General features: G+C 39.4%; 1 protein-coding gene across 2 annotated transcripts in view; it reads left to right on the top strand.

Moving 5' to 3' along the window:
• The window catches only part of CEP162 (centrosomal protein 162), a 2,095,315-nt gene that overhangs the window by 55,271 nt on the left and 2,018,808 nt on the right, over positions 1–21,236 (top strand). For both annotated transcript variants that reach the window (XM_044066152.1, XM_044066151.1), the window contains exons 2-3: positions 14,905–15,012; positions 18,547–18,685. In XM_044066152.1, the coding sequence (XP_043922087.1) occupies positions 14,953–15,012; positions 18,547–18,685 (199 nt within the window). In that variant the 5' untranslated portion in view covers positions 14,905–14,952. The remainder of the gene's footprint in view (positions 1–14,904; positions 15,013–18,546; positions 18,686–21,236) is intronic.

Here is a 21,236-nt window from a genome sequence, read left to right as displayed (position 1 = left end):
TGATCTTTGTGCAGTGGCTATGTGGAGATAACTGAATACTTTTTCAAGACACTACATAAGCTGAGTGTGTTCTCGAGATCAAGGTCATTCTTTGGTGTCACCATTATTCAGAGCATTCTTTGAGGATCTACCTAAAAGGATAGTTTTGGGATTCCATCCTGAATGTGGTGATACTGGAACTCCTGTCTTATTTATGAAAGTTACGTAGTTAACGACCAGTTTGGATTACTAGCTCCATCATTGCCATTGTCATCATCTGTTCTCAGCCCATTCATAACCGTATGGTTTGGATCTCGGTCTAATCATGACAAAAATAGGTTACATCGAATAGTCAGGTCTGCCCAAAATATCATTGGTGCTAGTTTGCCCTCATTACAGGACTTGTACTATTCCAGAGTCATGAAAAGGGCAGGGAAGATCATCACTGGCCCATCACATCCAGGCTGCCATCTTTTTGAACGATTAACCATCTGCCAGGCATTATAGATTAATATGCACCAAAGCAAGGAGATATAAGGACAGTTTTTTCCACAGGCCGTAAAGTTCATAAACTGTTAACTCAGCTTATTAGGCTGGGGTATTCTTTATGCAGTATTGTTTACATGTTTCTTTCAGAATTTATTTCAGCAATTTTTGCAATGAGTTGCACTTTTCCTTGTATATATGTGTATATTTTTTGTCTTGTTCTTAATAGTTGCATGTATGTAGTTTTTGTTCTTAATAGTTGTACTTGGAGAGTCACTGAAATCAGAATCAAATTCCTTGTTATGTGTGCATACTTGGCCAATAAATGTGATTCTGATCATTATCACCATTCGTACTCCACCTCCACAGAGATTTAGCTGTCTCTTTCCATCTTTTTTCCAAATGCATACACTGCTTTCTTTTATATATATGGATAACTTTGTATTCCCTTCTTAATAAAGTTGACCATGTTATGCCTTTATTGCTGCCTTCTGTCTTAACTTGCTTTATTTGATTATATTTTCTGGCTATCCTAGTTTCCTTCTGACTTTTGCTGTCATCTTTTATAAAAATGGTAATTATTTTTCCATTTTCTTTTTGAGTCGCACATTTGTAAATCACAAATTAAAAGCAGCTTGGGGATTAATTTATTGAACATTTCAGAGATTACGGACCTTGAATAGTTAAGATAACCCAGCAAACAAACTGTCTTCTGCCAGTTTAAGCTTTGATTAGGAATGTAAACTTGTGCAGTGCTGTGCGTGTGTGCGTGAGTGTGCGTGCATGTATGCAGTCCATCTGATATGTCTTTATTTCCCATAAAAACCAGGTGTAGTTATTTTCTGTAAAGCATTTTTTTTTCTTTGCCTCTGGAGAAATAATGTCCAGATCACATTATTCTATTGATATTGTGCTGTCTCAGAACATGTTCAATATGTACAATGAAATGATTAAGAACTATGCAGTAAAAAAAAAAAATGGTCATTTGTACCTAAACTCCAGCTAATGAGCAAACTAAGGGATGGGCAAATAATATATTAAGGTAGCTACTGTTATAATACATTTGCCACATAGTCAATGGTGATAGTGAATTAAACAAAACCAGCACGTTTTACCTTGGAAGTTAAATTTAATTAAGCGTGAGTACTTCTGGAATATTTTGCTTTCTTTTGTTTTGCTCTGTCAATTGACATTTGTTCTAGTGCTGTGTTGATGTGCTGAAAACGGAGTCTTATTTCTGCACCTCCTAGTGTATATACCAAGTGCAAAGTCTCTGAACTTTAGGGGATAAGAGTTTTCCTTATTGTATGGTTGAATGACCTCAAAGTTAATGCATATAGGGCTGTAGGGAGTACAAAACTCCTCATTTCCTACTGGAGCACTTGTTATCATTGAAGTCAGCAGTATGGGTAGCGGTCTGTGTGATTTAAAGGACCACTATGGGCAAACAATGAAAAAACATATATTTTTTTATCTTGCCATGATTTACTGCACCTCCTAAAGCTGCCTGCAGTAAAATAAGTACCCATTCCTAATTTTATTTTTTTGTTTTACCCATCTGCCCTCTTGGGGGCAGACATTGTGATTCCTTTGTAAAGCTAAATCTGTCTCAATGCACAGTGTGAGAACAAATAGCCCTACCATTTGTTGTCAGACTAGACTTCCATTCACTTAGAATGGACCACCTGAAAAAAAATGCCAAGTTTGAGAGTCTGCAGCTCATGTGTCACTGACTGGTATGTGCTGAGTTTCACAAATGTTGTTCCTATTGATGTACTACACATTCTCTGAAAGAAACTTGCAAAACTGTCAACAAATTACTGAGATAAAAAAGACTTTTCACAAGTAGCAGTTTTGCAAGTTTCAATTCCTGGCCAAGTTGCTCCTCCCATCTCCCCTCCTTCAGTGGGCTACAGTCTCACATTTCCAGCTTGGGTAGATTCAACTATTTTGTCAGCTTTGCATGACAATAGACATCAAAAAAATCACAGCCTGGTGTGCCACTAAAACTGTTCCCTTATGTGTCTCTTCACTTCTGAATAGCATTTTCCCAGGAATAAAAAAAAAAAAAAAAAAAAAGCACACACATCAGTCCTGAGTTTGGGCCAATCTATCCATTTCTTAATGTGCACAGTAAAACATTCAGTATATAACCATGTCAGCAGCTAGAATGCATTATCTTTACATAGTTATTCTCTTATAACATAACCTGAACTTATGGTATTCAATGCCAAGATTTACAACAGTTCTCAGTTTCTTAACTATCACCTCCCAAGGCTCAGATGTGACCTAGTACTTTGTCAGTGTACTGTAAATACACAGATTAATACAAATATTTGTGCACATATGACACATACAATAATACACATATACCATCATTAAAACAAGATAAATGCAAAATAAATCATATCAATATAGTTATGATTTCTAGTTTATGACCCTGTTTGTCTATGGAAACTTTTCTGAATTTATGTTCAAGCAATTCTATATTTGTTGTATAATATCTTGTTTAATTGTTTCTCAATATTCTAACCACTGTATGCTGCATCAGTTGTAAAACTCTGATTGTACTCCTTTTATATTTTCTATGCTCTTTGTGCAAAATAGCTATGATTGTATAATTTTATTTTTATTATTTTTTATAATTGTTTACTATGTATCTGGAGCTTTTCTCCCTGAGCCTCTGCTGAAAACGGTCACCTGTGTCCAGATGGACTAACCTGGTAAACAAATGGAAAATAAATAAAAAATAAAATATACTAAGAAAATCAATCAATATGCCAAGAAAAATCCAAAACTTAAGAAAAAAACACAGAAGGAAGGAGCATGTTTCCTTGATGCTGTCATGAAAATCCCACTCACTTATTCAGATATTATGGGCAAACATATAATTAGGCACACTGATGTCCCACTCACCAGGCTAAACAAGGAGAAGATTACTGTCCGCTGCCTGTCAGGTGCCAGGATCCGCCACATAACGCACTCAGGTCACGCCACAGCAAGTACAAATATGACTCTGTCATTGTCTTTGTTGGTGTGAATGATCTGAGACGTACCTCCCTGGACTACATGAAAAGAGACATGGAAGAGCTCTCTGATCTTGTAGCGCAGGTAGGTATGACCCTAGCCCTGAGAAGCATTCTAACATCACCCAGAATGATACCGCAGTAAAAGGACAAAATGATTGACTTCAATTGGCTAAGCTTCTGGTGTCATTGTAAGGGGATCCAGTATCTGTCTTCCTGGGGCGACATGGTCGACAGACCACAATGCTTTGCCAGAGATGGCCTGCACCTGCTGCTCCTGGGATTCTGGATACTGGCTAAGGCTCTTGCCACCCCTGTAGTGCCTTTTGTAGACAAGGTTCAAATGACAAATTCACCTCCGTAACAGGAATAGGCAAGCAAAAACTGAGGGTAATGCTACTCAATGCTAGAAGTCTAAATCTCAAAATGCACTAACTCGATGCATTCCTTAAAATGGAGAACATCTATATTTGTGCAGTGACTGAGACCTGGTTCAAGGCTGCAGAGAGCACCCCTGCACTACCAGGCTATAACTCATACCACACTTTTCGGCCACGTAACCTGGAGCAGAACACCAAAGGCGGAGGTGTGTCCATACTCATTAAGGATATCCAAACCTCCAGGTTAGTTGCTCAGCATAATGCATCAGAGGTTATCAAAGTGCAACTAACTCTGGGCAAAACTACAATCCAAATTGTAGTTTGCTACAGATCCCCCACCATGCTCCAGGATTACCACTCCTCTTTTCTTGATATACTGGAAAATATTAGGGTTCAGCCAAATACCCTAATAATGGACGATTTCAACTACCCCACCATTAACTGGGAAAACTACTTGTGTACCAACTCCTTTGCTTAACACTTTCTGAAATTCATAAATTCCAATGCCCTGGATCAACTTATCCACACCCCCACCAAGGGCAACAATATCCTAGACCTAGTCATTACCAACATGAGTGACCGGTGTTCCACACCTGAAGTCAACTCCTCGTTTGTCACATCCGACCATAAGCTAATCACCCTAGATATCCACATCCCACCCTCACCCCTCATTAAGGAAACCACAGTAAAAAAATTTATCCAATGCCAACTTCATGCTTCTTAAGACAGAAGTGGCGAACTTCATGACACCCATGGAGATGGACAGTACAGTTATGACTGCTGAATCCTACACAAATGCACTCTACAAGCACTTACACGAGGGTATGGATTGTGCTATCCCAAACAGAATCAAGAAGCTATCCTCCAAAAAAAGGAAGCCAATCTGGTGGTCCCCTACCATAAACTGTACAACAGAAGGAAGAAACTGTTGCAAAACTCCCACGAGTGGTGGAGTTCCCTGGTCAGCCTCAGTAACAAGCTGAGATCCTTTATAAGAGCCTCCAAAGCTAGCTAGGAAAACAAAACCGCCACTGATTCTAAGGACAACCACAGAGCATTCTATAGCTATGTCAAGAATCTCAATGGCAACACCCAGATCTGCTCTGAGTTACAGCACAACTGAACAAAAATTACAGAACCAACTGATATTGCCAACATCCTGGCAGATAGGTTTAGTGCTACCTTTACCCCCTCTCACCCTCTAAAGGGCCCATATCTGTACAGGAAGAATACAAAGTCACTGTAATCACAGGTAAAAGCTGCATTCTCTAAAGCCAAAAACACAGCATCCATGGGACTGGACAACATTCCATGCTGCGTTTTACACGAACTTCAGAATGAACTGGCCCCTCACCTAAGCACCATGTTCAATCATAGCCTCACATCAGGCTTTGTGCCCACTGAATGGCACACAGCAACAGTTATCCCACTTCACAAAGGGGGAGCAAACACTAATCCCGGGAAGCAAACACTGATCCTGGGAACCATCTCCCTATTAGCCTGATGAGCCTGGTCTGCAAGGTCATGGAACGTATCATCATGGAACTCGTAAACAAAGACATTGGTAACCTCCAAACTCTGGACCCCACCCAGTTCAGGTTTGTGAAAGGCAGATCATGCCTCCTGAACCTAATAGTTTTTTTTGAGGCAGTCACCAAAGCCGTAGATGAGGGTAAGGTGGTTCACACAGCCTATCTTGACCTCGTCAAGGCTTTTGACACCATCCCCCCATTCTGGAATTATAGCTAAACTCACTAAACTAGGTATAAAGCCCTACGTCACAAGATGGGCTGCCAACTGGCTCACTGACAGAACCCACACTGTAAAAGTTGCTGACTCCAAATCTGACTTCAAAGCAGTGACAAGTGGAGTACCACAAGGTTCAGTCCTGGGACCTCTCTTGTTAGCCTGTACTTCAAAGAAGTAGATACCAAACACAGAAGGCCTCTAGCTAACGATGTACGCAGATTACTACAAACTAGGAGCCAAAGTAGAGTCCCCAAATGATGTGGACATCCTACAGAAGGGCCTCACTGAGACAGATGCCTGGTGTCAGAGCTATGGCCTCAAGCTCAATGCCAAAAAGTGCATTGTCATCCCCTTTGGTAAAAACTCTGTACCCATGAACTACCACATAGGCAGCAGTCTACTTAACACCGAATGTGTGATGAGACCTTGGGACCCAGGTGGACAGTAGTCTGCTTTGATAATCAGATCGCCACAGTAGTCAGGAAGTCATTCTACGTGGCAAATCACAAAAGGGTTCTCATCCAGGAAAAAAGAGGTCATTGTCCCCCTCTACTCGACATTCATTAGCCTCATTAAAGAGTACAAAGCCCCTTTTGAAATGTACCTCACAAGACATCTGCAGCAGCTGGAAAGGCCACAGAAGTACCTCTCAAAGAGGATTACTGGCCTCAAACAGATGCCCTACACTGACCATCTTAAAAAATTCCAGCTTTACTCGGTAGCATATCGCCTACTCAGAGGTGATTTCTGGCTAACATATAAAACTGTCAAACCCAGAGATGTTGGACATGCTACACCTAAAAAAATCCCAGTGCCTCCGAGATGCATGCTCTAGTGACCTAAACCTTGTCACCACAATAAACAGGACATGCTGGAAGGATAGATTCCTGTCCCAGAGACTTCCCATACTGTGGAACAAGCTACCCATCTATGTCAAGTAAATTTCGTCATTAGCAGTCTTCAAGAAAAATCTTTGAGTGGATGAGAAATAGGAAATATGACCTGGGAATCACTTCTGTGGCTCTGCTCGACAGTGGCACAGGAAAATAACTTTCTTGGGTGGCATAAGCCAGGGAACCTTGTTGGCTAGGCTTACTTCAGCCCTTGGGCTGATAGCCTAGTACCTACCTATGAACCTATTATTAGACTAAATACAATATTATGTAGCATTAAAATGCGATGACATAAGGGTGACAGTTCATTATTTACTCAAAGCAAATGTCCGAGTGGTAAAGTTCAAAGTGGATAAAGAGGAGGAGGGGAAGAGAAGAAAGAGTGAGAAAGTATTTGTTAGAAGTAATAATTAGGGTAGATATGGGAGGCAGGAGAAAAAATGAGTAAAAGCAACATTACAAGTAAGAGAAACAAAACCAAGGAAAAGAAGAAATAACATGGACAACAAGATTTGCAGCTGCAGACTGTCAAGTGGATTGATAGCAGGTGTCATAAAACTGGGTTTGGAGAAATGTTTGGTGACTTTGAACAAACAGATTTGTCCACATTAACCATGTATCATTGTGTGTGTGTATATGTATATATGTGTGTGTGTGTGTGTGTATATGTATGTGTGTGGTATAAAAGAACTATAAAGCAAATCTGCACTGATACCTGCGTGCTGCCCTGCTGAGGGGGACACTTGTGCAAGTGCAATGGACTGGCTCCAGTAGGAAGGGATGGCCGCATACCTCTCAACATCATAGAACAAGAAATCTGGACAAGGCCATAAATAATAGGGGACAAAGGCCCATAATTTGGGATAATTTATAAATATTGCACTTACAAACTTAGAAAATTGATAAGAAAATTCACCAGCGCAAAACCTGTTTAAGGATATGAAGTCTGAAAATCAAATGCCTGTCAATTTTCTGACTTCATTGTTCAATGATTTGCCAGTGATTTGACAGAACTGCAATTTTATGAATCTGTACTGTTGAGACATAGTCTTGAACCAACACCCATCAATCATTTTCATTTGTGTGCCAAAGCCATTACAGCAGTGTTTTGCAGAGAGGTGAGAAAAGCCTTAAATTTGACTGGTATGTTTATTTTATTTTACATTTGTTGACTGGGAGAGTCCAACTGGATTGCAAGCCCATTTCCAGTGGAGGCCTGGGGAGAAAAGCTCCAAGAGAACAATTTTTTTTTTACAAAACATAGTTTTAAGGACAGATATTTTGACATACAATTTCCATAGAAGAGACTTTGACATACATGTTAACTAACAGATTGGATACATTCGTTCTCATATATAATACATTTTAGAAGATATTCCTAAATTTAGGATTCCTGTGATAGATTTACTATCAGAGTAAAAGCAGAGACGTAGAATAAGGCTCTGAGAGAGCAGATGATGATCGCTATAGTTGAGAAAGATAACAAATTGATTCACTATATGTCTGCCTGGTTTTAGTTGAGAAGGATACCAAATTGATTTACAATATGTCTTCTCCTGGTTTTAGTTGCTTATGGACAGCTCAACATTGCTGGGGTAGTTTTCCCTAACTCCTGGAGAGATGGGATGAGCAGTAGATTAACAGTCCTAAGTGGGTATAGTACTATGATTGGTTGGCTTAGCAGAGTTACTTAAGTTTGGTGAAGTGTTCTAAAGAGATATTAGCCAGGGGGGATACAGGAGCACAGTTGATTATTCAAAAAGTGAGTTTAACAAGTTTCTTGAACTGTGATGGGGATTTGTTGTCAGTTATGTGGGCAGGAAGGGAATTCCAGGTTTTGCTATACGGTGGCTGTAGACAGACTTATCAGCTTCATTGTTATATTTGGTTACTGTGAGGAGGTTTTGTGTGCTAGACCTCAAGGGCCTGGTGGTTGTATAGGGTTGCAAAAGATTTTGTAGGGCTGGGGTGTTTTCAGAGTTATGTATTACTTTGTGGGCTAGTGATAGTTGATTGAGTTGAAGTAGTAGTGGTAGTTCTAGCCAATTGAGTTTTGTTAGGCATTCGCAGTGATGTGTTCTGATGGGAGAGGTTGTAGCGAATCTAGCTATCTTATTATAACAACTATCAGGTTTGTTTAGGTCAGATTTGTGGAGATTTGTAAGCACGGGGGAGGCATAAAGTAGGGTGGATAGTAGATGAGTCCTCGCTATTGTAGTTTTGGAGTGGTCAGTGAGGAATTTTTTTATTGCGATACAGTAGGCCAAGTTTTTTATGTACCTTTTTATGGTTATAGAAATATGTAGGTAAAATCTAAGATGATTATCTGTTTCAACCCCTAACAGTTTGGTGTGATTTGTGGGGGTGATTGCGGTCTTGTTAAAGGAGGAGATGAAGAAAGAATCAGTGGGAGGTGTGGCTCTGTGGGAGCTAAAGAGTACTAGCTTTGTTTTACTTGGGTTCAGAATGAGCCTTTGGTTTGGTTTGTAATCAAAGTTTCTGCTAGGGAAAAGCATTCTTGAGTTAGGGAGTGAAGGATGTCCATTGATTTGGCTGCACATATTATGGTGGTATCATCTGCATATTGCACTGTTGAGGCTTTAGGAATACTGTTTGGGAGCTGATTGGTGAAGAAGGTAAAAAGAAGTGGCCCCAGGATGGAGCCTTGGGGTACTCCTAGGGAGACCGGTAGGGAGGGCGAGAGTTGGTTTTTCCACATAACAGCTTGTTTCCTTCCCTCTAGGTAGTTTTTGAACCAGGAGATGGCAGGGGTGGTAAGGTTTAGAGTTGCTAGTGAAAGAAGGTGTTTATTGTGGTTAACCATATTGAATGCTTTGGACAAGTCAAGGAAGGTGGCAGATACAAGGAGTCCATTGTTTCTGTGAGTATTGACAATGTTGGTGAATTCTCTTAGTGTGGTGGAGGTGCTATGGAAGGGTCTAAAGCCATGTTGCTGTGTTGCTTCTAGATTATTTTCTAGGGGATATTTCATTAGTTGCTTGTGTATTACCCTTTCTAAAATTTTAGATAAAGGGGGTAGTATGGCTATAGGGCGGTCGTTACTGAGTTCCAGGGAAGTTTCCCCTTTATGTAGAGGGATGATACGTGATATTTTCCATAGCTTGGGTACTATACACTCCGAGATGGACCTGTTAATTAGGATGGAGACAGAATATGATATGGCTTCTGCAGCCAGGTGGAGGTATTCAGCGGGTAATTTACCTGCAGCTAGAGACGTTGGTTTGAGCTTGCGGAGTAGTTTTTCAATGGATTTGGTTGGTTTTGGGTGGAAGCTTAACTTGAGGCAATTGTTAGTTGGGGGGTGTGGGGTGGATTTGCAGGGATGGGGATGTTGTCATAGGGTTTGTTGTTTGCATGCGTCTGGATGTTTTTGCAAGGGTCTGGATGGTTTCCGTAAAGTATTAATTAAATTGTGTGGGGATGTCTTCTTGGTTATCATCTATTTTTGGGGTTGGGGTAGTTGTTTTACCTGGTTGTAGAATAAAGTTAATTGCTGCCCAGAATTTTTGTGGGTTGTTCCTGTGCTTACCCTGTAACTTTTGGTAGCAAGATGTTTTGTCTGTTTTGGTGAGTTTTTTGGCTTGGTTATGTAGTTCAACATATATTTGTTCAATTGGGATTTACTGTTTAGGTAGCTGGTCCAGGCCTTTTTTTTTTTTTTGAGGAGGGATTTTGTGTCTGGGGCTAACCAGGAGGCATATTTAGTTTTAATTATTGTTCTGGAGGGGGCGTGATGATTAAAGGTGTTTAAGAAGGTAGTATTGAAATATAGTACAGCTTCATCATGAGGTAGGTTTTTTAGGGGGGGGTCCAGTTGCATATTTTTAGGTCGTTTGTAAAGTTGAAGCAGTTAGTATTTTTTGTTTCTAATTAGGCATGTAGATATTTGGGTCAGTTGTGGTGATTTTGATCTGAATAAGAATGTGGCTTGGTAACTACTTGGTGTCTGGTAGACACCCTGCTAGGGATATCAGTGATGGGTGGGATACGAGTATCCAAGCTAGAGTGGATTGATGTTTGGTTCTCTTGTCTGTTCTTGTGGGGGGAAGTGATGAGTTGGGTTAGGCCATGTAGGTTAATATGGGAGAGTGGCTTATGACTGGAACAATTTTGCCAGTCAGTATTAAGGTCTCCTAATACTATGCTTTCCTGAGGGAGGGAGTTAGATATCCATTCTAGGAGTTTTTCTGTAATGGGGATATTATTGCCTGGAGGGATGTAGCACCCTATGATGTTGATGCGTTTATTATCATTAAGTTTTAGTTTTGTTAGTGTGTGTTCAACTTTATGAGGTCTAGAGTTATGTTTACTTTCTCAAGGATGATGTGAGATTTAAACACTATAGCAACACCCCCCCCCTTTTTGACCTATTCTATCACTACGAATTATATTGTAACCTGGTGGAGTGAATTCATTGTTGTGGTTGCCTGGTTTAAGCCAAGTCTCTGTTAGTATGACTATCTCAGGCTGATAAAAGGAGAGTAGCGCATGGAGGTCGTGGACGTTTAGTATACTTAACATTTACATTTAAAATGAGGAGCGTGGATTTGTCTCTGTGGAGTAGGGTATCATTCAGGTTGAGGGTTGGGCTCCTAGATTTTCTGGGCCTGGGTTTGGGTTCTGAGGTAGAAATAGAGTTTGAGTAGTTTGTTTAGGGTCTTAAAGTTCTTTATAGTTGTTTGAGACTGGTAGTGTGATGGCTGTGATGTGTGTGCATAGTGGTGAATAAAGAAGGTTTGGTAGTGATGTGGGACTAGTTGCGTAAAAGGGTGTGTTGTAATAATGTCAGTGGAAATAGTTTTTCTTGGTATATGGATAAAATTAATTTGTGTTTGGTGGTTGGTGATAGAAGTTAGCAGTGGGAGTGTGGATACACCTAGGAGCAATAGTAAGAGGTGTATGTATGTGGGTTTGGGTAGTTTGGGCATGGTTTGGTTTGGTCATGAGTGAGAGATCTGCTAGGGATGGGGTGGGTGTGGTGGATGATGAGAGGTGCTGTTTGTGATTGTAAGGTAGTTAGATGGAAGACTGTGCTTTACAGGATGTGGAATAGTGGAAGAGAAGGGAAATGGGTACAGGGGTGGGGCAGATTCAGTGATTGGTGGTTAGCATGATGGGAGTGGCTAAGTTCAGTTGAAATGTAGCACTAGTGGGGGCAGGTGGGAATAGGAAGCAGGGAGGGGAGATAACACTACCTCCGATTATATCAATGGGTTTACCTGTTTCTTTTCTTTTTACACCAAATGTATCATTCCACTTGTTTCTGTTTACACCAAATGTGTCTGTTTGGCTGTATTGTACTAGTTTAATTTGCTTATACTGATGCAGTCACACTGAAAAAGGTCTGGGGAAGCTTCCTCACCACAAGCAGGCCAAACGATAACTTTCAAAAGGGCGCCACTCAAGGAGACCCACTAATATAGACTAGTTAATGTGCATGGGGGAGGAGGGAGTTAGAGGAGGGAGATACAAAATGGGGGAAGGTATAACCAGAAAAAGCAGGTAGAGATCTGGCCCGCCCCCTCGCAGAAGACTGCAAAGAAAAGTAATCCGCATAAGAAGTGGAAGCCTTGGAGATGTAATATAAGTGTAAGCAAGGAAGAGGTCGAAGCAGGAAATTAGGAGTGTAAGCAGTTAGTTGCAGAAACACTACTTTAAGGTCTTGGTGTGCAAGTAATACAAAGGAAGGTAAATCTATCTGGGGGACAAAATACACAAAGGAAATGGTACTTTCCTTCAGTGTGGAGGCAGATCTATTTGGGACAAGATACAGCAAGTGTATTAAGTTATGCCACCCAGTGGCAATAGACAAAGCTAAAGTTGCCTGGGGGGGGGGGGGCCTTGCGGGTGTGCATGCCGGCCAAAACAATGTTTAAAAAAAACTAGTAAAAGTAACAAATGTGCTGTAAAAGGAAATGTAAATAATCAGTCACAATGTTTAAAACATAACTGTTAAGGACCACATCTGCTAATAACAAGAACTGTAAATATCCAGTCACCTATGCAGACTTGTCTGGTAGGTATCCTTATTAAAAAGTGTTATTCTTGGCTTGCAATAACTGTAGGGAGAAACTAGACCGTAGCAGTGGTTTTATCTGGCAATGTTGCAGTTGCAGGGGGCTGGGGACCCGAGCTGCGATGATGCAGGTAGACCAAGTGTGCTATGCAGACTTGTCTGGTAGGTATCCTTATTTAAAAGTATTATTCTTGGTTTATCTGGCAATGTTGCAGTTGCTGGGGGCGCTGCGCGATGATGCAGGTAGACCCGAGCTGCGATGATGCAGGTAGACCAAGTGCGCTATGCAGACTTATCTGGTAGGTATCCTTATTAAAAAGTGTTATTCTTGGCTTGTAATAACTGAAGGGAGAAACCGTAGCAGTTGTGTGGGAGTGGGTTGCTGTGTTTGTGGAAGGTGGAGGTGTGCCTTTGTAAGTGTGGTGTGAATGTTATGCATTATGAAATGGAGAGAGTGAGTAAAATTTTGCTCAGTGAAGTCCCTAGCAATTTCATCACTGCTTGTCAGACATATACATTCCCTTGTGTTTGTCAGTACTATGTTTGAGTGCATTGTTTTGCAGTGTGGTATCACTGCTACAGCTGCTGGTACTCTTTCAATACAAGTATATGCTTCTCCAGGAGTCTGTTGCGGAGAGGATGAGAAACACACTACAAGTATACACCTAAGACAAACTACATAAAGCAATAGTAAGAAAGTATTAGATCATAACATTGGCTTGGGAGGTCATTGTTAAGAAACTGAGAACTGTTGTAAAATTTATCATTAAATACAATAAGTTCAGGTTATACTACAAGAGAATAACTATGTAAAGATAACCATGTCAGCAGTCAAAATGCATTACAAGTTGAATATTTTACTGTGCACATTTTAAAAAATGGATGGACTAGCCTAAACTCTGGACTGACGAGTTTGTTTTTTTTTTTAATTCTTGGGAAATGCTATTTAGAAGTGAAGAGACATACAAGGGAACAGTTTTAGTGGCACACCAGGCTATTTTTTATGTCTATTGTCATGCAAAGCTGACTAAATAGTTGAATGTAGCAAAGTTGGAAATGTGATACTGTAGCCCACTGAAGGAGGGGAGATGGGAGGAGTAACCTGGACAAAAACTGAAACTTGCAAAACTGCTCCTTGTGAAAAGTCTTTTTTTTATCTCCATAATTTGTTGACACTTTTGCAGGTTTCTTTCAGTGAATGTGTAGTACATCAGTAGGAACAACATTTGTAAAACTCTACACATATCAGTCAATGACACATGAGCTGCAGACTCTCAAACTTGGCAGTTTTTTTCAGGAGTTCCATTCTAAGTGAATGGAAGTCTAGTCTGACAACAAATGGTAGGGCTATTTGTCCTCACAGTCTGCATTATGGACAGATTTAGCTTTCTAAAGGAATCCCATGTCTGCCCCCATGAGGGCAGACCAGAGTAAAAACAAAATAAAAATTAGGAATGAGTACTTATTTTGCTGAAGGCAGCTTTGGGAGATGTAGTAAATCATGGCAAGATAAAAAAATATATGTTTTCTTCATCATTTGCCCGTAGTAGTCCTTTAAGTAGTAAGGGATATGCAATAACTAATAATGCAGCAAACTCATTGAAAACAAAAATCTTTTTAAACATTTTTTGTTGTATACGAATGTATTTACCCTGCAGATGCTTACAATTTAATGGTTTCTGTACGAAATGCAGAGATACCTTGTATCAGTGTTTGTTATGCATGTTAAATGCGGATTTTGAAATGGTTGCTGCATAAGTGAAACAAACAAACATTGTCATATTTACTTGAATTCAAGTTTTTCACTTTTTTATTTGAAACCATTGAGTTAGTGATACGTTCAGATCTTGAAAAGTCAAACAGTGGGGAGGTAAACAGTGTGATGTCTTGTAATGGCTATGGTAGAAAAATGGGTGCCACAGTGCTGCAGCAGTTAACGTTGTCTCCTCAAAGCAAGAAGGTGTGGATTCTCTGTGGAGTCTGCATGTCCTCCCTGCTTTATTGTGGGTTTCCTCCCGGTACTCTGGTTTCCTCCCACATTCCAAAGACGTGTGGCGTTTCTTCCCAGACCTCCACTGAAAATAGGCTCTGTCCTAGTTTCTTTCCCAGTCAACAAATGTTAGCCAAATCATATAGAACTTATTTATCTACTGAGTGGACCTTGTTAACTGACTTTTTTTCATGGGGATAAAATATAGTTTAGTCAGTCAGATTTTGCATTTTAAGAGCTACATGTAGAAGTGGCATTTAATTAAAAATATTTTAACATTTAATGATTTTATAATTTTGTCTGTAGTAGTACATGGTGCCATTAGTGGTCTAGTCTGACTTGCTGAATTCTGTTTTCATTTCAGAACTGAGTGCTCTCATTGAGTAACTGAAATAAAGCTGAATTAGAAAATATGGCTTATCGACTTTCAAAAGAAGAGCTTGATGAGCAGTTTGAACAGTTCCTGAAAGAGGTAATGCACATTTACTGCCTTGGTGTATCCTTTTGAGTTATTATTAATTGTTTTGTATGGTTGGCCTCCATAAATGCTGTCCCATAATTTCTCAGGCAGTGGCCAGGATGAGGCAGAATGGTTTTACCCATCCAGTCAAAAAAAGGGAAGGTTCTAAATAGTAATCAGTTTGCAACGAAAATGTTATAATGCATATGGTTGTATGAGGAGACATTAAATTCTGGAGTTTACTTTGGCCGCTTTGTATTTTATAATTTGTCACTTTTGTCATGGTTATGGTTGTTTGGGATCAACTGCATTCTGGTTTAAGAAGGGGATGACGAGCTGAGATTTTTTAAAGATTTCGCATCAGAAGTCTAAAAGGTAGAGACAGACAAGGAATAGAGCGGTGTACTTACAAATTGCCATGTAGAAAATCATATCCGCATCTGTTTTAAGGAAAATGTACTTAATGTAAGGCAGCGAAAGTGAAGAACTGTGATTTGTGATTTATAATAAGGCCCAAACTGAAGTAATATACATGCATACATACCTGTATGTGTAAACTGTGTGTGTGTGAATATAGAGGTATGACTTGACATTGAAAACAAAAAAGGTAAAGCCCACACATCATTGATCAAAAAAGCATGAAACTTAATCGGAAGAAAACTTTTTTGCAGCCCCTACACAACTTGCTTATTGTATATGTTTGTCTTTCGGCTTTTTGCTGGTAAGGGGTCGCCACAGCAGAACTCCGTTCCGCTAATGATTGGCAGTAGATTTTTACGAAATGCCGAGGTGCCAGCTCGACTCCCAACCTTCAATGAAGGCACGCCCATTTACGCACGCATGTCTTTTGAACACTACCCAACCGCGGGGAGGACATGCAGACTCCACACAGAAGGCACTCCCAAACCGAGAATTGAACAGGAGAACCTCTTGCTGTGAGGTAACAATGCTACCACCGTACCACCGTGGCATATCTTGCTTATTGTATATGCCAGCTCAAATTGTTCTCCAGTGAGAAATGTCAAGTTCCTTGAACCCCACTGTATTGCAGTCTCTAACAGAATAAAAGCAGTATGTGTAATCATCTGACTTTTGATCAGCTCTATTGTTTTTTTTTGTTTTTTTTCAAACAAAATGCATGTTCAGTTAAAGTTATATATCTGTATGTATACACACACACGTGTGTGTGTGTGTCTATATATGTGTAGACACACACATGTATATCTATGGGTCTACTGAAAAAGAATGAATGACAAAATGTTTGCATTCACAAGATCGACCACAAAAGGTTAAATTTGCAAGTGTAGACATGCTACTATGCATGGGCTAAGCAAACATCTTGGCAAATGCAAAACTAGAGTTTAAAAAATAGTATCAGACATTGTTTTTTGCAGGGGCAAAAACCCCATATATAGCCCTTGTTAATTACATATACTAACTCCAAGATAACACAATGTTGGGGAAAGGGCATATTTCCTTACCCCGGGAGTTGTGCGATCTCACACACCTGTCGACCATCTGTTCAGTTGACTAAATTTTGTTGGCCAAACAGATGTCAACCAAAGTGGGATTCAATTATTTTCAGTGTCCATATATTTGCACATGTGTTTATATAAATGGGAAGCAGACAACTTTCAGAATGCTGGCACATTTGGTGGAAAAGGCGTTTGACTGGAAAATGTTAGCATTACATTGTGCAAGAGCTTGATGCAGTGGGAATCGGGAACTTTTCCCTTTCCCCACTGTATTGCGATCAAGGAGTTGATGTATATAATTAGCAGAGTAGTTTTTGATTGAGTGTCTGACACTCTGTGTGTCTGTCTGTGCTTATAATATTATATACTTGTGACTGAAACACGTTGACCCAGTGATCAGTTATCCAAACCATCCACAACAGTTTCTATAGCAGAGATGCATAAGTAGACTGCCAGGTCTTTCTGCAGGCACACACTAGTGACCGTGTTTATCCTGAACCAAAGTCAGTAGCATTGTAGAGAAGCATCTTACTTTGCACCAGCTGGCTGATTATGGATGAATAGGGTAATGAAAAAATGTATTGAAAGGCTGAAAAGACAAAACTGCTGAATAAGATAATTTTTACTTGGTATTCCCAAAGAAAGGTTGGTGATGTGCTGTATTTGTTTGATAAATGTTCAAAAGTCTTGAGCTGTAGGAATGGATTATGCTTATGGCAGTGGGACCAGAAGGGATTTATTCTGGAGTTATTTATTTAGTTATTTATTTAGTTATTTATTTAGTTATTTATTTAGTTATTTATTTAGTTATTTATTTAGTTATTTATTTAGTTATTTATTGTTTGTTAACAGAGTTAGTCCAGCTGGGCTTGTGGCCCTTTTTCAGTGGAGACCCGAGGAGAAAAACTCCAGTACACAGTGTAAAATACAGAAATTCACAACTTTACAAAATATATAAAGTCACCACATTACAATAGACAAAATGAGTTGTGGCGAAAAAATCTCCTTGGTTCTGCCACTGCCATTCTAAAATGAGCAATCCCAGACAGGGTGATTACAGCAGAGAATAGTAGGGAATGAAGGATAAAGCAGCTGGGTGAGTGAACAAACATTGTAAGGGAAAGGGCAAAAAATTTAATCGTTACAGAAAACGAAATGTAGTTGATGCAGTACATAGAGACTTGGCAAGATTGGAAGGATGGCCTAAGATGTAGGTTCTCTGTTTGTGCCACAGTGAGTGTCTGTCGAACCACAGAGAAGTCCTTAAACCCCCAGAAAATAGTACTTTGGGTCTCTCATGCTAAATTTATAAAAACAGACCAACACACATTTGGCTCAGTTTAATTTTTCTTGCGGTATAAACTTGCAGTCAAATACCCATTTATTGACTGTTATGCTGCTGCATGTAGTCAGATTCTGCATAAAATAAATGCTGCAGAGTTTAACTTTGTAAACGGACACAAATTCCACATTTGCTTGGGCTTTGCATCAGAGGCTGTTCTCACTGTTTGAAAATTACTGGTCTAAGATATGGCAGCTTAAGTTCAGTGCTGAAACGAGTTCAGACTAACGTGGCAGTACAGAACTCGAGGGAAAACAGTTGTGAGAAGACAAGACTGTCTGATTTTACATTTTCTAATACTTAATATGGAACTTTTGTACATTAGGTGTTTCTTTTCAGAGATACAGTCAGAGTTAAAAAAAAAAAATTATCTGCAGACTACGTGTAGTATTGTAAAAAATATAACTTGTGTCTCTGAATCTGAAGTTGTTCAAAAGCCTGAACCAGTCGTAAATTCTCAATGTGATAGGGTCATTTTACAGCCCATTCTGAAAGTTGAGCATTAGAGCCTTTTTAGTAGAATATGGAGGAGTAATATCCATGTATATTTGAAAGGATGAATCAAAATACATTATAAATCTCTAAAATGTAGAACATTTTTGAGATGATTTTTTTCTCTGTGTCTTACATTTTAAGGTGTAACTTCATTACAGCAACCTAAAATAATTTTTCATTGTTCATATGACTAGAATTTTTATGTAATATAATTTTCTCTTCCATTTCCTGTAGTCTGTTTCAGATGATTCATTTGAATTAGGAAGTTCAAGGAAAGCTGGTGCTATAGATGACAATGAAGATTCCAGAAAAAATGAGGTTAACAAAAAAGAGTCTAAACCTTGGTGGATGACTGAAGATGCTGAAAGAGGAGGTACATTTTATTTTGTAGCTGTGCCTTATGCATTGTTAAAACTCAACATCCACAGGGTTACTATACATATGTGTTAATTTAAATGATTATGTTCTTGTGTGCTTTTTTTAATGTTTAATGCACATATGTGATGCACAACTATGCAAACATAACTGCTGATAGGCACTGATGTCAGGGAAGAAAATCCTTTGTGGAAACTTCTAGATGTGTGCACATTTGTACATAAGCTTAAAAACCTTAAGTTACATTTCATTTTTGCACCCACATACATGCACCTGTACGTAAGCTGCAGTTCATAGGAATATCCAACAATGTTCTAGTAATGAGTTCGGCTGACACATATATATTACTTGCTTGTTACGTTCCATTTAACATGTCTTGTGCGTTTGACTTTTTTCTGGTGGTGTTTTACCAGACATCCTAATTTAGGGCATGAGAGCTTTGTGACTGTTCATTTTTTGATTTGTTGGGTTTTTAATATTTTATCATCTTAGTAGACTAACTGTTCTTTCATTGAAGAGCTCTGCAGCTGAGAAGACTGTAATCATCATACACAGTACTGATTTGGACTTTGAAGAAATGAGACTGGTATAAATCTGAAGTGTGCAGTGCATCACTTGTACAATAGCAACAACAACATCCTGAACTGTGATTCATCAGACTGTGCCTTGGGCATTGAGGGTATAGCACACAACCTAATGTATATGCTTTAAGCATATTTTACTTAAATGTATGTCTGTACCATTGTATATTTACTGTAGGACACGCCAGTGTGAGTGAGGAGGGTCACCAACATATGTAATTAAGACACTTAACTGTACTCGCTGATAATGTTATAAGCTGGGAGCATCCCTCGCACACACCCATCTTTCCATATTGTGCTTATTTAAATGTTCTAAAATGTTTGGCTGTCCCAATGAGAATGGTATGTTAAGGTTGCTGCTTATCATATTATCGGATATCCAGTGTTGGAGAATGATTTTGTGGTTATGGCAATTCACTAGTTGACAGTTGAGAAGAGTACATTTTTGGGGGTATAAATGGGTAGAGGTACATGTTTTAGTTAAGGAAGTCGTCAGTAGGCAGAAGTTGTAAGACTCTAAAGCCTACCTTAGCTTAGATTGCTACCAACCATCATAGTTGTCAGTGTTCCTTTTTTCCTTCTAATTTTCTAAGTTTTATTCACCAAAACTTATTTTTAGTGTATATAGTTGTCTCCACAACTATCTTTGTTGTTGGATGAAACAACAAGATATAATTAAAGGACTGAGGTTCTAAATAAGTCAAACCATTTTTCTTGCAATATTCTTTCTTTTATGTCAAGATTTGTTGTATTCATTCACTTCTTAATTATTTTTATTACAAAAGTTTAAATAGAGACATGTCATAGCATAACCGAGACATACAATAAAGGAATGTTGCATGAGAAGTTAGACAAGATGGAATAAGATTTTCATACTTGATGCTGTTGTGTTTCTGTGACTTATTTCTCTGAGTCTTCTGCCACTAAACACCAGAAAAGCGAGAGGTAAAAACATGATCAGAATAATGAGACTATACATGGATCCATTGGAGAAATTATTGGATTGCCATGTCCGATTTAAGTAGCTTAGCTTCCTGAATAGATGGTCTCTCTCACACCACACCACTCTTCAGAAACGGAGCATAATCACGTCTCTCTGTTTCCTGATGGAGACCTTATAATGAACAGGGAAATAGAGAATGGTGTGGTGCAAGGATGATGAACAGCAGTGGTTGAAGGCCCTCTGTCTTCACCCGTACCACATGTGAAGATGAGTGTGTATTTACATATTTGTGGCATTAGAGAATAGGTACATACAAGTGTGATTGCATATTCCATGCTTTTGGCTGGGAATAAAGAGGGAACAAACCTCTGCAACATAGTAAGAAGGCTCACTCTACTGTGTGAACTTTGGCTTTCATTATTCACCCTTTGTGGTAGTCTGTGAGGCTGCTTACCTTGAGAACTGTGTACTCCCAACAAAGGCTGGAGTGGCAACTAAGAACAAGATGGTTGCCAAAATGTTATCAGAGGTATGGGTAGCAGCAGATATCAACAAGCATGTATGGGAATGTACATGTACACACTGATTGGGCTCATACAAGTTTAATGAAGACATTCTTAAGGAGACACAGATTGTGGAGAATGCCCCCTTCCCCCCACAAAAAACTTAGAACAAAGAAACGCAGTGATTATTTGGCAGAGGAGCAAAATTCCTGTACTTCCCCTTGAAGGAATGTGCTCTTGGTCTTTAATTTATTATCACTATAAGTTCACAACACCCAATGTCTGCTGCATCCTCTTCAGCTGCAGCCTTAATTATGTGCCTGTTACTAAGGACTTTACATATTGATAAGAAACATGGAAGTGAATCCAGACAAATGACTAAATATATCAAGCACAACAATAAAACGTATAATGTGAAATTGTTCAATCGGGCCGCCACTTCTACAGCTCTGCATTTTGAGAAAGCTCGGCACAGTCCTATCCACCAATCCCCTAGTGCTAACCCCTCAGATCTAGTGGCAG

This window comes from Protopterus annectens, chromosome 1.part0 (genome assembly GCF_019279795.1).
Source record: "Protopterus annectens isolate FY-2018-M chromosome 1.part0, PAN1.0, whole genome shotgun sequence".
NCBI classification, from domain to species: domain Eukaryota; kingdom Metazoa; phylum Chordata; order Ceratodontiformes; family Protopteridae; genus Protopterus; species Protopterus annectens.
Note: the sequence above shows the minus strand (reverse complement) of the source record. Positions and strands in the feature narration are given on the sequence as shown.